The following is a 13,796-nucleotide window of genomic DNA, read 5'->3' on the forward strand; positions in this document are numbered from 1 at the left end:
CTTGCCCCCCACCACCGCCCACATCCTCAGTGCCCTGCTGGAGTCCCGCGTCAGCCTGCCTCAGTACCCCCCCACCGCCCTGGACTACAAGCGCTACCTCAAGGAGCACAACGAGCGCCAGTTCTTCCTGGAGCTGGTCAAGGACATCTCCAATGACCTGGACCTCACCAGCCTCAGCTACAAGATCCTCATCTTCGTCTGCCTCATGGTGGACGCGGACCGGGGCTCCCTCTTCCTTGTGGAAGGAGCCGCTGCCGGCAAGAAGACCCTGGTCTCCAAGTTCTTCGACGTGCACGCCGGTACCCCGCTGCTGCCCTGCGGCTCCACCGAGAACAGCAACGAGGTGCAGGTGCCCTGGGGTAAGGGCATCATCGGCTACGTGGCGGAGCACGGAGAGACGGTCAACATTCCCGACGCCTACCAGGTAGGAGCCGGGCAAACTCTCCCGCACCGCGGCAGGGGAGGTATCTGCTGAGAAGCCCCGCCATCGCCCGGCCCCGCCGCCTCCCGGGACGTCCCTCCCGCCGCCCAGTCTCCCCCGGGGTGTCCATCCCCGCCGCCCAGCCTCCGCTGGGGTGTCCCAGCCGGGGCGTCCCAGACGGGGCGGCGGGGATTCCGCGGAGCAGCCGCGGGGATGCTCGGGGCAACTGTTGACGGGGCGAGAGGGGGCTCCGGTAAAGGCGAGAGAGAAAGCCCCTCCCAGTTGGCCGATGAGGCTAAAGTAGCACTGAAATCGGTACAGCAGTGCTTCTCAATTTCGCAGGAACGATAGGTGGCTTCATGTGTTTTGAAAACATGTTTTGGAGTCGGCTGAAGAAAAGTTTCAAAGCATGCTCATGACAGTCCCAGTGATAGTGTTCTTAAATCTCTGTCTCAGTGTTCCCTGCCTGTCCACTGCTGAAAAAAAATCTCATTGCTTTCAAAAGGGCATGTATTTTCACCTTTGCATATGCCCACTCAGCCCACGTGGCATGTGTTTTCAAACCTATTCCTAGGAGTGATATAACCAGTCCTGTTATTATCCAACAAAGACTATTCCCACTTTTTACTCTTTTAGAGGCTTCAGTGTGAATTGTGAAAATGTAGTTTTGGCTTGAAGGCAAACATTACCTTTGACTTCAGCAGGGACAGATGAGCCCTTGCCTGAGTGTGTTATTGCAGACAGAGCCTTCAGTTTCCTTGTTTGAAATGTACCTCTTTTTCCAGGGGTCTATTTCCAGTGTTTATTTGTGTGAGTCACTGTCAGCAATTTGAGGTTCTTGAGAAAATTAAGAACCACAGAGTGACAGATCGTCTCAATTAGGATCATGGAAAGCATTAGAAAGGTGGGAGATGTATGTCTTTAAGAATTTTAGTAACAATCGTTGCCCATTGTCTGATTTTGCTCTACAGTAATAACAAAAATAATAAACATTAAAAAACTGATGATGCTTTGTAGCAAACTACAAGGAAGAAACTCGAAAAACAAGATTTTTTTAAAAAAATACAGATATTTGAAGCTGAATATTTATTTATTTGTCAAGCAGTATTTGAAAAATACTGGACACCTCACAGATCCAGACTGACAGATGTTCCCAACCCACAGAGTTCAAAGGGAATGAAAAGAGCTTGGTAATAATGTTCAGATTAAAATGAGTATTGGATTACTTTTGAAAGAAAAATCTCAACTGGCTTTCTTCTGTTGTTTTTCCCTTTCTCCATTCTACACTTTCTCTTGCAATCTGTTTTTATTTGCACTACTAAAAACTCTGCAGTTCCCAGAATATCTGCTGCTGCAGGTGAAGCAGTATGTTCTCGATAGTGTCAACTCACTAAACAGATAAAGGATGTCTGAGTTTGGCCGGGAAAGAGCTTGATCCCTCTTTTTAACTCGGGATAACTCCAGCCATCTTTTTTTGGAGGTGAAAATTCCCCTAGAAAGGCAGTGTGTTTTCTGGTCCTGGGAAACTGTATTATTTTTTATTCAACATTTGTTCACGTTGTGTTCACTTCCCTGTGAAAAAGTCCGGCAACTTTAAACAGTTTATTGTCTGTTTCATTCGCAGAGGAAAGTGAAAAACAATCCATAAAGTTGTCATTCCCAGTACTATTTATGTTATACTTTTGTCTGGCTCTTATTAAAAGTCAATTTAAATATTATAAATAATAAAATTCATTGTGTATTTAAACCATAAGTACTTTAGTTGCAGTAGATGGGCAAGTTCTAATTCAAGTCCATCTTGTAATTACATCAATTGCAACTTCCCTGCTTTCAGTGGAGCTACTTCTGATTGACTTTAGTGCAAATGAAGCTTAACATCTTACAACATTTATGAAAGTTTTGCTTGATAATAACATGGGGGATCTGCTTTCTGTTACATTTCTGAGTTAGTAACAGTTTATCTTCTCTTACATGGCAAGTGTATGTATCCATTGTGCATCATTAAAAGAAGACCTTTCCAATTAAATAGTAAAAAGAGCTCTATGGAAGCCCAAGTACATGTGTGTGAAGAAGTGACAGCTGTTCCGTTTCAGGTCATTGTAGGGCTCACAATAGAGCACTTTAAAAATTAATAAATATGATGATAGGATTTTTGCCAGTATTGCCACCGATGATGAAAGTGTTTAATCAACTGTCAGGTAAAAAACAGCACCACCAGGAAACTCTGTCAGGTGGAGCTGGAGAAAAAGTGGTGACAGCACAGCACCATTTTTTGTCCATTGAAGACGGTTTCTATATTTATGCTACTCATTTGGTAAGAAAAGGCCTTACATTAGGTCAGAGGAACACTTTTAGATTAAAGTTCTTTTGCTTGCTTTTTATATTAATGACCTTGTTTAAAAAGAGGTAAATATACTTCCATGTCATCAATTAGCTAGTTTACAGTATTGGGTAATTTATTTATTATCATCCAACCATCTCTGTTTTCTCAGAGCCTGATCAAACACCAGTTGGAATTCTACCACTGAGTGGAAAGTGCGTTGCCTGCTTGTATCGTCAGCTACTACTGACATTAATGGTACTTCAGTGCAATCAGCATTAAGTCCTGTCATGTTTTGCAGTTTGTTTCATGCAGGAAGTCCCCTGTCCCCATACACACACCAACTGCTTTAGGAAGTATTTGTAAATGACTGGCTGTGTAATTTTCAGAGGCGATGTAGTTTTTCAGTCGCACATTTATTTTTCTAAAAAGAAAAAAATACTAAAAAATTAAATCAGTAATAGGCTGGGTTTTTTCCACAATCCAGGTGATTGTTAGTGTTGTTGAGTCTGACTTTCTAAATCTGCTCATGTAAACAATCTTTCTTAATTCAATAAACATACACATATATAAGGGTTAGAATTAATATTATGTATTGAGGACTGTATAATAATCACTTATTTTAATACTAAACAATGACTATATAATATCTCACAGTAATTTAATTTATGAAGTTCAGCTGTAACTGAACAAACTTCTTGGAAGCTCACAGCAAAAAAGAATTTGACAAGTAGTTTATGGAAAGGTTTAGATTAATGTTATATGACTGATTCAAAAGTTGCACAATTTCATTCATGTCATTAAAAGCTTTATTTATTACATTTCAAAGTCATGTGATGAGAGTTTATAACAGTATATTATCTGATCTGCAAGAGTTAGCAATACAGAGGATTTGAGAACAAGAAAGCAGTTAGATACTTTCTGTGCATTTTGGAGCCAGTCTAGAACTCTTTCTCCTAAAATTAATCCAGTTGATTTATAAATTGAACTTTTAGTCATTTTAAGTTCTATTATAGGGCCTTTGGTCTTGCCATATGTTAATTTTGGGAAGCATTTCTGACTCCTTATTCTTATGTGAATAATGCACTATGTCTTGAGCACTCATTTGGAAGAATTTGGTCATACTGGCAAGGAAATTTGTGGCCTAAACGTCCATTGAGGCTCCCCTTAGGAGAGAATAGATGTAGGTTCTGTAGTCATATGTGAATACTATTAAACATATTGTAAGTATACAGGTAGAGAGGCCATTAACTGTAGTTCTTAGGAATTGTTTAAATTTTTTTTCCTATTTAAAGCTATGGATTTTTTCACGTCATCCCTCCTTCTCACAGGATATCTATGATGTTTAGCCAAAATTACTGATAATTTCAATTTTTTCCCATCTTTTAGAGCAGTATTTAAATAATAAACATTTAATAAACATTTTAAATCACAAATAACGTTTGGTTATTGCTATACTTTTAGCTGTGCAAAAGTTGGGAGATAATTTAATAGCATCCCAAATTCTTCTAACTAGTGGAAAAAATATTACCCTCTAGAATAGTAAGCATATGTCAGAAAGGGGTGAAAAATATGATCTACCATTTTCTAGTGTCAGCTGAATAAAGTTTCTGTACATCTTACACTACATTTGGAATTTAAAAAGTAGCTTTAAAAGACAGAAGACAAAAATGTCTTACCAGATGGATGTTTTAATAAAATGTGTAGCAAAGAGAGGAAAAATATTAAATGGAGTCATGCTAAGAGATGGGTTTTGTAAGTTGGAGAAAGTGCTATAAAATACGATCAGAATTATTTTTCAGTACAGCTCAAGTCTTCAAAAAGAAAATGTAACCACATTACTGGAACTAAAATGAAGCAAAATAAGAGACAAATTGAGCTCTCTTTGTGCTGGACTCTCCTGTTACCTCTTTCAAGCTTATGCCAAACGTAACATAGTTATGCACACACATCCCTTTACAGTAAGTTTTAAACATCCTTGAATACCTAGGTACAGGCATGAATGTTGTCTTTTTCATGCCCTCCTGGTGAGCTCTGAGCATTCACTGGCTCCTGCTGTGCCAGGACAGCATCACAAAGCTACAGCTCAGGGGTGCAAAGCTTTCAGCCTGGGAGTACCCGTGTGGGACTGGCTGTTGGTGTAAAGGTCAGGAAGAGGCATGAGCCACATTTTGTTACGCAGGGTAGCTGTTTGTCATCATCAATATTAAGTGTGTCTCTTTCAATTTTAAAGAGCAGTTAAAGCATTAAAACCCTGGGCCCTGGGAAGTTCAGCTCTGCGAATGAGAAGCATTTGAGCACTGTTTTATTCAGCAGCACTGGGCAGCTGGCACCGACAACAGCCGTATTCATTTCGGTGCTGACTCTTAACAAGGATAGAGGTTGCTCTTTAGAGAGCAAAGAGAATGAGACCTGGCAAGCAAAATAAACAGCGGTTTAAAAAATTCCTTGTAATAAAGAAAAAACTGTTAAAACAAATTTTTTGCTCTGCATTAAACATGACTAGGAAGTACCATGGGGAATGCAGGAGATAATTGCAACAGTAAAGAACTAAACTGCCCTGATGTGCTTTGCACGAAAGGGCACTCCAGCCCATCGTGCAAAATTTGGGAAAGCTTGAAATTCTAAGTACAAGTCAGTAAATTGGTGAAGGGCTGTTTAATTATTCCTGAATCTGTAACCCAGTGGCCATGAACACATCCTTTGTGTCACAGTGATGCTGGCCTGGGAGAGGGTGATCTTCCTGCAGGAGGCAGCACCCCTGAGAGGGAAGGGCAGAGAGCTCTCAGGACAGCAGCTGAGGAGGTCTCCTCATCTTCTGTCACTTCCCTCACACCATAAGTCTTCGTCTTAGGGAGCAGTTTCTGACTGATGTGTAAAACATCCTAAGACCTTCTCAGGTCACACCACCATCACTGTCACCTTAGACATCCTGCCAGGGGCAGGAGCTCCAGAGACACATAGATTGGCATGTGTCCAAAGCCACCCAAAGGCTCAGTTGTTTCATGTCTCCACGCTGCAGCTCAGGTGGATCACCAGGACAGGCAGGGCTGCACAATGCAGTGTACACTGGCACTGCTGGTCTTGCAGAGTTTGTGCAGGAAAAGCCTTTTGAAGAGCTACAGTGGTTTTGCGTTTGGTAAGCTGACAGACATTAACTAGTATATTGCTCAGCCAGTCTGTCTGAAGACTACAGAAGTTTTAAGGGATTTTTTTCCCCTCAGTCACTAAAGAAGTTCCTTGTGGAATAGATGTGAAACTGGTCAAACTCTGCCTAGAGCTTCCTCAAGAGAAGGTAATACTGTATATTTCATTATAGTGTGTCAGTGACTGTCAGAATCTGGCTCTTCTGATTTTAGCTGAAATCCTGTTGCAAGCACAAGACTGAGTAAAGCTGTAGTTTCATTTGGTAAATGATTTTGTTGTTCTGCTTGATTGGTTTTCGATTTTTCAAAACAAATGGATATTTCATTTTGGTTATTTACAGTCATGTGCTGTTGTATAGCTTTTCCATAGAATAACCAGGGTAATAAACAGGCCTATATGCATCATTACCTGAGTTAATTTGTTTTACATTTCTAAAATAACCTTATTGACAAACTATGAAAAATAAATGACTTGAGCTACGGGGTCAGCAGAGTTGTGTGTTAACAGGGTAACAGCAACAGTGTGCAGTCTGAGCTTCATGTCTCTACAGTGAGCACTTAAAAATGAGTGTTGTTTTGTTGATAACACTACTGCTTTGTTAAAATAAAATATTTTTAATTTATTTTTCAAGAATCCTATTATACTGCTTCTGTAGTACTTGAAACCATCTGTTGCCCACCTGAGTAATCTCCTGCAGGTGCTGGGGTTAAACCCATACATAGATTTCTGCTGTGAAACACCCAGGAGTCTTTGCTCATAGGAGTATCAGCTTTTTAAAGCCACCCTCCATGTGTATATATTTCATATGAAGAATCATAAATATTTAGGAGCTCAGCATTAAGCCTTGTTTCAAAGCAAGTTTCAAACAAGATAAGAGCATGGACATGGTTGCAGTTGGTTCTCAGTGGGGCTTCAGTCAGGTCTGGTACATGCCGGGAGAGCTGTGATGGAGCAAACAGGTATTGATCTCAAAATACTTAAAATTAGAGAAAAAAAATTTTCTTTGTAAATAGCTTCTTTAATAGTGATACATGCAAAATAGAAGTGCACAGAATCTGCTGTACATAAGACCACAGCTTGGCTTATTGTTGTACTATTGGTGATCTAACAGGAGTTTGTTTTGAAGGAAGAAAAAAAACCCTTATGTGATGGATCTGGGTAGTGTCCTACAGGAATATTTTCTGCTGTTGATCATCTCAGACTATGAAGCATGAACTGTTTTTATGCTTCTTAGCTAGACAGTTATGTCTGCAAACTTGCTAGTGCTTGTATACCAATATACTGTTTTTTCATGTCAATTTTGTGCCAGTTATGCATTGTTATTTATATCCATTGTCTAACTAATAAATGAAACAATGGTCAGAAAAAGGACCATATGAGGCACTCCCACCAATCAAACTCAACAAAGCCCCAAGCTGCTGACATGTGGGGAAGAAAAAGGAAACACTAAAAACTTTAGTATTGCATTGTTGCGAATGAACACCTTTTTTTTGTTTGTTTTTGGTTTTTTGTTTGTTTTGGTTTTGGTTTTTTTTTGTTTTGGTTTTTTGTTTGTTTTTTGTTTTGTTTTGTGGGTTTTTTTGTTTTGTTTGTTTTTTTCTTTTGTTTTTTGTTTTTTTTCAAAGTAAGCTATTTTAGAAGTTCAAACTACATATAGTCTTAGTTTTAAATCTGGAAACTGAAAATTTTTTGAGGATGAGTGTTCCCTACTTTAAGAATTGTTTTGGAAAGAACAGAGAGTTCTGAGCTGTTTTGTGTGTTCTTATCTATTTATTTTATCTTGTAAGAAATATTGTTGTCACTATATAAATAGTCACAATATAACTGGGCTGTGCTTATTTACTTGTGAAAATTAGGTTTGAGATGATGCTGCCTGGTACTAGTTTGTTCTCCTGCTGCCTTTGTCTCTGGGGCTTTAGGGATTTTGGGGAAGATAACAGGAATAGCTGCAGCAATCCCTATATGGAAGTCTCCATAGAGATTCATTACTTGTGTTTTGTGTGTGAATTTCTTCTCTACAAGGTTTCTCCATTACTGTAGAGGTTTGCTGCTTGGTTTCTGTTTCCTGTTTATGCACAGTGTAGTTTGCACCATATGTGATTTTTAGAAAAATGCATCTAGAACAGACTGCAGGCCCTAATTTTTTTTTATTTGTATTTAACTTTTTTAATGTTATGCTTTGAATCTAGATAACTTGCTGTCTTTTGGATTGCTCTTTCTGTTTTCTATAAAAGTTTATGTATTATAGTCATAGGAAGCATGATTAAGAAATTGAATTGTTATAAACTCTTCCAACTTCAGTTTCTTTATTTCTGTAAGTATAAAGGCTCTTGCAGGATGGCTTCCTATAAATCCAGTCATTCAAGTACATTAAATCAACTTGTCTATCCCGTGCAGTTTGGTAGTACAGTAATACTCAGGTTAACAATGTTGTCAAACATGCTACTTATATTATTTATTTTTTATACAACTTAGCAACTCAATCAGTAATTTAAATACAGTATATTCATGGAAATTTTGATGCAAGCTTATTGTGCATTCTTTTTAATAAAGACCTTTCTAATAAAAAAAAAACTACAAAAAAATGGTGCAGTGAAGGTAAAATATAGCAGGCCAGGCCTGTTAATTGAACACCTTTGGTAGTGTTCTCTTCAGTGTGATTAAAAAGCAGTGTTGTCCAATCATTAAATAAAATCAGAAATTGCTTTTTCTTGTAGCTGTTAGCTTTGGCTGAGGCACTTAGTGGATTTCACTGGATTCAACGCTTTCTCCTTGGTCATTGGAGAAGGAAAACAGTGTCTGTCATGAAGACTTAATTCCTGGAAATATATTCAGACAGGTTTCGTCCTCCATTAGATTATTTGATTTTTAGCTAACTCGGGTTAGGATTATACTTTTTTTTCTTCTTTGTTCTAAATTATGCTAATAATGCTTACATAAAATGTACCTAGTTTTCTTAAGGTTGTAAAAAGACTTATTTTCTTTCCAAGTTCAAAGAGCTGTCCTATGTTAGGGGAAACAAACAAACAAACAAAAAAACAAAACAGAAAAACCCAGTGAAACTCATACCTTTACTAACAATGTATGAAGTACCTTCTTAAACTGAAAATCAACACTGAAATGCAGTTGGTGAAACTTCCTTCAGGAACCAAAACTTTTTAATTTCTAACATAATCTACAACCTCAAATGTCTTGGGAAAAGAAGAAATGTAGACTTTAAGTAAGGTATAACAAAAACAAAATACTTGTTTCGATTCTTTCATGGGGGTTTCAGAGACCCTCGATAGTCTCCTGTGAAATAGTGCATATCTTCAGAATTTTTTGGTTGGAAATGTTAAAATTATTTTAGTAAATGACAGAAATAGTGACCTTTCTAAATGAGGTTTTGTCTCTTCTTCCTGGTCAGCGTGGATTATTTTTTGTAGGCCTTTAAGTGTAGCTGTTCAGGTTTAATCATGATCAATGAATGTTCTTTAGTGAATTCAGATACATGATCAATTTGCTACTGACATAAAAGAAAACAGGGATGGGCCCTAATGGATTTTTTTCATTTACCACTTCTATCAATAATACAGTTGATTTGACTTTTAACTGCTTGCCCAATAATTTGTGTAACGTTCATAGTCAAATTTACAGACTAATTTTATGAATACAGTAGTCAATCCAGAGGACTCAAGATACAAAAGATAGGTATCATTTGGTTAGATCCTGATTCAAATTGCCTGAAATCCTGGGTACACCAAGCTAATGAATATCATATGGGATCAGAGCTTGCAAGCACAGTCAATATTTTGAGTTTTCATCTCATATGTTGAATGTACAGGATCTAAAACAGTGAATTTGAATACACCAGCTCAATGATGAGAATTCATGCTGCTCACAACTGCTGTTCCAGGGTCTAGCATTTCTGATCCCTCTGTTATTGATTACTTTCAGATCATACTTAGTTATCCTCACAGTTACAGGAACTAGATTTTCTTTTTTTAAGAAACTTGAGATTCTGATAATGTTATATAATTCCAGAACTTAATCTGGTCTTCTATAAAAAAAACCCTTGAAGATGTTTGTCTGTTCTCATTTATTAACAGTCTTTAAATATGCCTAAAACAAACTGGGACTAGTGTCCCTGTACAGGCAGCTGAAATACCAGCACTTGGATTGATCAATCAAGACTTCTCTCTTCTGTGTCTTTACTTGACTGAGCATCACATTTTACAGGGTAATATTTACCTAATAAGAATTTACAATCAATAAATATCCTTGAGACAAGGATAGGGTTTCTCCTATAGAATAACTTTTCCTTGTTGGCAGTTCTGAAATTCCAGTTAAAAGTGCCTCAGTCTTCACATATTTCATGTCTCTGCTATGTAGAAATCTTATTATATAGAACCAAAGCAGTAAAAACAGCTATGTTTGGTTTTAGTAATGTTTTAAACAGGCAGTGATAAACTTTAGTTCATGAATGTTCTTGCATGAAAATACTGTCATACAATTAAAATTACGGTGAAGTCTCTCAAATGTATCTAGTCTGTCCCTCATTTCTGAATATATGTCTTGATGTAAAAAAAATAAAAGCAAGTGCTTCATTGGTATCATAAGCACTGATACTCCTTACTGCCCAGGAGCCTGGTTAAATGAGGACCCTGTTGTGCTGCAGGCTGTTCTGACATGTGGGATAATACAGTTTGTGTCTCAAAACGTTTGCAGTCTGACATAACCCATCTCTCTGACTTACCAGCTTTGTTATCAGCTGCTAAACAGGCCTCCTTTCTCAGGGTTACTACCCTGTGGGGAGAGGTAGGCATAAATTTTTGTCTAAGCTTCTTGGCCATCACAGCTCAACTGATGATCTCCGTTAGATCCTGCCATGTACATTTTGACAATAAGTGAATAAAAGAAGAAGAGTATGGGGATAACAGGTTTGGAACATAATGCAGGTTATTGGGTCTTTCTGTGTGTATTTCATGGTTTAACAGTATCAATGTTGTCAGAAACAGTATTTTATTTTATTTGCTTTTATCTCTCCTCATCACTTTCCCAAATGTCACCAAAATTAAATTCCTGCTTGCTTTTCTACAAAAGATTAGGGATAGTTTCACTTCACAGCTTGATGATTCTCAATTTTTTCCAATTAACTGCATTAACTTTCTTATACTACTGTACCTTTAGTTTCTGCTCTGAAGATGTAATACCCTTCTGCAAAAGTTAATCCAGTTCTCCAGCATAAGTGGATAATCTGATATCAGATGGTAGGGAAGACCAAAACCTGTTGATGCTTCTCTGGAACGGCACCCTTCTGGGACTAAGGCTGTCTGCTTCAGGGTGCTCTGTGCTTGCTATCTCCTGGTATGGAGGTCCCAGGGGGAGATACAAACTTCCAGAATCTACTTGAAAGGAGAAGCAATAGAGCAGGAATGAGCTGTACATTAAAGAAAACACCAGCACTTTTCAGACTGCTAATCCCTCCTGTGCCTGCTGCTCTGTAGCATCTGTTAAGGAACACGGGCTTGATAGTTCATCATTAAATCTGTTGCTGACACTGGCACCTGTACTGTATATGTCTAATTTGGACAGGTTCACAAGCCCCTGTCCTGTGTGCCACTGTGCACTGCAGATCAAACAGCACTTCTTAGGTTAATCTTGAGGCCTGTTGAAAAGGCAATGACTACATATGCCACCTGTATCACTTAATGGAGTGTATTCAGATAAGAAAATCACAACTCGTGGTCTTTTTTCAGTTAAACTCCCTGTCCAAGGTTTACTTTTTTATAAGACGGATCAGATGTAAATCAACAACAGCATTACTGCTCAAGGCATTCTGTAGTTTCAGTGTTCTCTCCATGTACTCTGTTTTGCTTGCAACAAAATTAGTAGAGCAGGAACTGTTTCTTCAATAGCACAAAGCATATTATCAATATTTCAGCAACAATAGCTAATTCCAAATAGTAGTTCAGACATTACCAACAAGTAGTTGAAGAAATAATATTTAATTTATCAATTAGTGAAGCCTACTGTGTGATAATTGCACTGCATTTCTCTTTCTTCTGTTGTAGAAGAACCATATCTTTCTAGGCAGGATTCTCTACTCTGCAGAACAGTTCAGCTTCTGTTAAAGTTGATATAAGTGTTTGAAAGCCTGTGGAAAGATCACAAGATCACACAGATCTGGGTCCTTGATGCTGTTATTAAAAAACATTCATCAATAGGGGCTCTGGTTCTCCTAAAGAAGTTGTTAGGTACAAATAGTTCAAAAGAATCTTATCAAAGACTGTATATTAGTAATCTGGTCTTTATGGAAGCAAAGACTGTTTAATACACTCCAGAGGCAGAAATAAGTCTAAGGAGGAACAACTCCTAATGAAGTTGTAGAATTGAAACAGAACAAAATAAAAATAGCATGATGAAAAAAGAACCAAGAACTTGATATTCTCTGGCAGAAGAGGGCCATAAACTGTTTATAAATATCATGGTTGGTATTAATTCCTTGTGGTTGAAATGTATGAAAATGTGCAATAAGTAATAAAGTAGCTAAATATATGTTAATTTTTATGATGAATGAGTGTAGAGCACTTCTAAATTACATTTTAAGGTGACTAGAACAGTCTATTTCTATACCATCTGGAGTTTACAATGGAAATAAAAATAGATATAAAATTGTCAGTAAAAAAACTGTCAGTTTTTAGCATCATTGAAAATTTAATGAATTCTCTTCCTCATCACAATCAACTCTTAGATTAAAGACTGTATGGATTGTTTTCATCACTTGAGACAAATATGGGTATTAATTTACAGCCAATGTTTTCTAAACTTTTGAAAACCAGAGTTGCATTTAATTTTGTACAACAGCTCAGTTCCTTCAGGGGGGTCTGAACTGGCTGTAACTGTTGTCTGTAGCGTAAATGCTCACTTCACCCTGGAGGAACAGAGCTTCTGCCAGTAAACAGCATTATTTCCCTTTCTGGATTGTAGAAGAGCTGTTGAAGAGTATTCTCTAACAAGATGAACAAAAGTGCTGTTAGCAATATCTTTTCTCAACTTTTTAGCTTCCTTTGAGTTACTTTATGATCTGCAGTTTGAGTTTTACAGTTCAAGAGAATGGACTGCTGCACAGTGTTTTGTTTGAACAGAGACATTCCTGTACTTTGTTTTCCAGAAAACCTGAGGTTTCTGTTGTATTTTTTTAAAGTGTTTGTACTGCGCTGGAATACTAGTCCACATAACCAATCTTATTTGAAGTGCAACAGACAGAAATAAGGCCAAAAATAGTCTCCATTTACTTGACAGAAAAATTGTGAGCATCTACAGAATATGGATGTAAAGTGGCAGCATGGCCTAGCATAGGTGTTTGTGTGTGACCATACCAGTCTTCGCTGGGTGTTATTCACAAGTGTTCTATAAAGTGATGGCATCATTTCTTAAGCAGTGACCAAATGTAATTTGATCTCAAGATGTAATATTGTCACCCTGTGCATACTTTATGCAATATAAATTTGGTTTTGAAAATGGTAATTTATAGTATTTTACATTGTATTGCCTTAGGAAATTCTACAAGTATTATAGTATCTGTTCTCACCAAGACATAAGATGCTACCTTTAGTGCTTTAGTGTGAAATGTGTTATTGGCAGTTGTCCCTAAACCGTGTTTCAGATCTGAAGAAAGAAATGTCTAAATGAAATTTAAGTAATTTTTTTAATGCACCGGGGTTTGCAGTACTATGACTAAGATTTTAATAATTTTGTAGTTTTGGGTGTAGAAATATAGTCTGTGCAGCACTGTGGCCCCACACAGAGTAGGAATGACAAGGAGTATGAAGCAATTCTAGTTTTATTTATGATTTAGATTGCATTGACAAGTGAAGTCATCTTTGATTGTGATGCAAGTATTTATTTCGTGTGTACATTCCTCAA

General features: G+C 37.7%; 1 protein-coding gene across 1 annotated transcript in view; it reads left to right on the top strand.

The window, feature by feature from the left end:
• Window positions 1–13,796, top strand: part of PDE11A (phosphodiesterase 11A) — a 126,894-nt gene that overhangs the window by 3,231 nt on the left and 109,867 nt on the right. Inside the window, exon 2 of the mRNA XM_029959605.1 lies at window positions 8–424. Coding sequence (XP_029815465.1) covers window positions 8–424 — 417 coding nt within the window. The remainder of the gene's footprint in view (window positions 1–7; window positions 425–13,796) is intronic.

This window comes from Manacus vitellinus, unplaced genomic scaffold, assembly GCF_001715985.3.
Source record: "Manacus vitellinus isolate BGI_N305 unplaced genomic scaffold, ASM171598v3 scaffold_20_pilon, whole genome shotgun sequence".
Lineage (NCBI taxonomy): Eukaryota > Metazoa > Chordata > Aves > Passeriformes > Pipridae > Manacus > Manacus vitellinus.